This window comes from Lactuca saligna, chromosome 8 (assembly GCF_052625555.1).
Source record: "Lactuca saligna cultivar CGN05327 chromosome 8, ASM5262555v1, whole genome shotgun sequence".
Taxonomy (NCBI): Eukaryota; Viridiplantae; Streptophyta; class Magnoliopsida; order Asterales; family Asteraceae; genus Lactuca; species Lactuca saligna.
In genome coordinates, this window is record NC_136424.1 from 45335420 (window position 1) to 45339770 (window position 4351).

Sequence of the window (4351 nt, forward strand, 5' to 3'; positions counted from 1 at the left end):
TTTTTGCTACATGTCACATTTTCATTTAATTTGTTAAATATTATTTTATGGTTATTTTGAATTGATTTACTTTTCACATGTAATTTCATAGGTTTTTATATTTTAATAAATTGCATATAATATTTTAATTTAATAATTACAATAAATATGGTAATAAATAAATATCAATTTTTTTGAGGCTGGACGGTGTGAGAGAAGTTTTCCCTCTCAGCTGAACACCATCCCTTAACTGAGGAAAAGGCGGTGATGGAGCTCATTCCCTCACTCTCTCTCCTATCCCTATTGGTCACTTGTTTTTATATTTTTTAGACAAAATTTCACGATTGGTCCCTGTGGTTTACACAATATCGCACTTTGAGGACTTTCTAGCAAAAACTCACGCGAATGGTCCTTAAGGTTTCATTTAATTGCGCGATTGGTCCTTGACCCTAACCCCGTCATTTTTGAGCCGTTAGTGAAGGGGTAAATTTGTCTTTTCATCTTGCAGTCACTCTAATAATCGATCATTATGCACATATACGCATGAACTCTGTAATTAAGTACAAAGATCATCTTCCTCCTTCCTCAGCTACCCATTACCCTTTCGCATTCATCTTCGTCTTCTCCAACAGAACACAAGGCAGAGGATCATCTGTCGATTGAAAACGATAATGGTGTTAACGTTATGGTCACTTCGTTCCAAACACACTAAAGCATCAAATTATGATTTGGAAAGGATATACCGTAAGTGACTTACTAAAGTGATCTTTGATTTTCTCGATTTGATATTATGCCCAAATTGTTGAAATTTTTTTTGTTATTCTTTATTTCAGAGGGAACAAGCAACTATTTCACTCTGAAAATCCATCATGGTGGGATATTCACGAAAAGCCCTGGGAGAAGGTACGTAGATGGAACAATAGACTATGTTGACTTCGTAGATATTGACGTATTCTCTGTGCATGAGTTGGATACAATGGTTCGAGAAATAGGGTACGTAGAAGGGCAAACTTTGTATTATCATTTTCTTATTCCAGAAGTCGAGTTGGACTTTGGTCTGTTACCTCTAGGAAATGATGGGGATGTGCATGTATTGTCAAATTATGTGGAAAAAAATAACCTTTTAAGTATCTACATAGAGCATGGGCACACAAGGGTTAACAGTTATTTTTTGTCCCCCACCAAGGTTATTATTGAGGAGTTGGTTACTGATGTATCCCCTGAACTAGATAGGAACCAAAAGAAGGGAAAAGTTGTTGGGTCTTCTAGGAAAAAATTAGACTACTCCCAGTCCATTGTGCCATATGGAACATTTGATGGACCTTCACAAGTGATACAGGATAGTGAGCCAGTTATGGATGATGAGCCAGTTATGACTGATGAGCCAGTTTTGAATGATGAACCAGTTATGACTGATGAGCCAGTTTTGAATGATGAACCAATTATGAATGATGAACCAGATTTGAATGATGAACCAGTTATGAATGATGTACCTGTTATGAATGATGTGCCAATCATAGATGACCAATATGATGAGCCAGTTATGAATAATGATCCAGTTGTAGATGATGAATATGATTGTGGGGATAGTGCAGGTGAAAGTGATTTTGATAGTCAGCATGATGCAGAAAAAATAGTGTTTGATGAGGAACCTTTGATAGATGATGTGGAGGTGAACATGATCAACTTCTGTAGTGTACTTGATGAAGACATTGACTTGGGCCAGCTTGATCCGACAAACAATAATACTAAGGAAAAGGAAGACATTGAAGATGAACGTTTAGAAGTCTTAGACAATGATGTATTTGAGTCATTTGCTAGTGAAAAAGAGCCTAGGAAGAAATTGTTAAGGTCCATTCCAAAACCAGTTGCTTGTTCATCTGGTGAGGTTCACACTAAAGCTTTTAAGATTGGTCAGACGTTCAAGGAAAAGGAAAAAATAAGAGAAGTTATTGCCAACTACTCTGTAAAAGAAAGGAGGGATCTACATTATGTAAAGAATGACAAGACAAGAGTTAGGGTAAAGTGTAGGGGTATTGTTCCTGAATTGACTGGTGACAGTAATAAAGATAAAGGCAATTTAGTACTTTCCAAGAAAACAACTTGTCCATGGGTTCTTTTTATATCTAGGGCAGATGAGAAACAACTTTGGACTGTCAAAACATACGAAGATTCTCATTCTTGTTTGCAAACAAGGACAGTGAGGGCTTGTTCATCTAAGTTTCTAGCTAACAACATATTGCATCAAGTTGAAAGTAACCCCAAGATCCCTACACATGCTTTACAAGAGGAGTTAGTACAGAGGTATTCACTTTCAATATCAAAGATGAAAGTATTTCGGGCCAAAGCTATGGCAAAACAATATGTTTATGGTGATTATGAAAAGCAGTACGGTGTTTTGAGAGAATATGCCATGGAATTGAAGTCAAAGAATCCAGGAACAACTGTGAAGATAGATGTCGAAACTGAACCCAATGTGTCTTCTGAGACAAGGATCTTCAAACGGATATATATATGCTTAGGTCCATTGAAGGAGGGATTTAAAAAAGGTTTGAGGGATTTTCTTGGATTTGATGGTACGTTTTTGAAGGGTCCCTTTCCAGGACAAATTCTTACTGCAGTTGGGCTTGATTCGAACAATGGCATTTACCCAGTTGCATATGCCATTGTAGAGACTGAAAATATTAACTCTTGGACATGGTTTTTGGAACACTTGGGTGATGACTTAGATTTGAATTCTTCATCTAACTTCACTTTCATTTCAGATCGGCAAAAGGTACCCTCTAACTTTTTATTCACTTTTACTTTTTTTTATTATTTCATTTACTAACTTATTTTAATTGTACTCACAGGGAATCTTGGCTGCAATAGAGAAGTTATTTCCATCAGCTGAGCAAAGGTTCTGTTTAAGACATGTGTATCACAACATGAAATTGAAACACAAAGGAGATGAATTGAGGGAAGCAGTATGGTGTTGTGGAAAAGTATACAACATACCAAAATTTAATAGGGCTATGGAGAAACTGAAAAAGCTTAACCCAGAAGCACATGAGTGTTTAAGTAAAATTCCTGCAAAACACTGGGCAAGATCCCATTTCTCTGGTAAGTATCATACTCTTTTCACTAACATATTTCATAACTGATTTCAGTAATTAATTGTTTGGTTTTATATATAGGAAGGGCATTGACTGATAGTTTAACAAATAACTTGTGTGAGGTATTTAACTCCAAGCTAGATGAGGCAAGGGACAAGCCTATAATCACTTGTTTGGAATATATTAGAGAATACCTCACAAAGAGAATAGTAAATGTTCATAAGGTGCTAGATAAATGCAAAGGTTCTCTAAGTACAACTGCAACAACAATCTTAGAAAACAATAAGACAGAGGCAAGTAAGATGAGGGTTCTATTTAATGGAGCTGATAAATATCAAGTGACTGGTTTATGGATGGAGCAGTATGTTGTGAATTTGAAAGAGAGGAGTTGCACTTGCAGGAAATGGGACATTACAGGTATTCCATGCCAGCATGCTATTGCTGCAATGTATGATAAGATGCAGAATGGGTCAGAATGTGGAGATCCTGAGGCTTGGGTGAGCAAATGTTACTGGCTCAGTACATGGAATGCTATGTACCAACACACAATTGACCCAATAAATGGAAGGAGCATGTGGCCTAGATCTGATTGTCCAACAACCCTTCTCCCACCCAAACATCACAAACAGGTTTGTTGTCATACATGTTTTGTTTAATTTAATTTGAAACTATTTAATAAACTTGTTAATATGTAACCATATGAATTTGTTTATAGGTTGGTAGGCCAAAGAAAAAAAGGAAGAGGGCAGTTGATGAGCCAACTCAAAGTACCAAGTTAAGTAGGAAACACTTGACAGTCACTTGTAGCAAATGCCACAACAAAGGTCACAATGCTAGGACTTGCAAGGGGCAGGGAGGTCCTAGTGAAGCTGGATAGGGGGTGGACAAAAGAAGGGAAAACATGTTGTAGCTTAGTTTGTATTTCTAAGTAATCTTTTGCTATTGTGTCTAATTAAAGTTAGAACATGTTTACTAAGTTTGGTTATGGTATGTCAGTCAAAACAACTACTTTTGATAGGTCTTTTGGGTATTCTATGTTTGTAACATGATATTACACTTACATGCATTATGGTTAATGGTAATGCTACTTTGGTAATTAGTTTTTTGGCTATGTTACTGCACTTTAATAATCAACATTACACTTACATGCAATCAAATTGACAATTTCCTTCCTTGCTAATATAATATCCATCACATTAAAACAAAACATCAAACTTACATTACATATTATATCTGTTACATTTTCTTGTCCCAACATTACATACAATCATAGGGAA

The 4351-nt window shown here is 36.1% G+C and overlaps 1 protein-coding gene across 1 annotated transcript; it reads left to right on the plus strand.

The window, feature by feature from the left end:
* Positions 1-348: 348 nt before the first annotated feature.
* On the plus strand, positions 349-3951 carry LOC145009590 (uncharacterized). Its single transcript, XM_078968258.1, has 5 exons — positions 349-723; positions 813-2755; positions 2832-3081; positions 3156-3703; positions 3790-3951. Exons 1-5 carry the CDS (start codon positions 651-653, stop codon positions 3949-3951), a joined length of 2976 nt encoding a protein of 991 aa, XP_078824384.1. The 5' UTR covers positions 349-650.
* Positions 3952-4351: the final 400 nt, after the last annotated feature.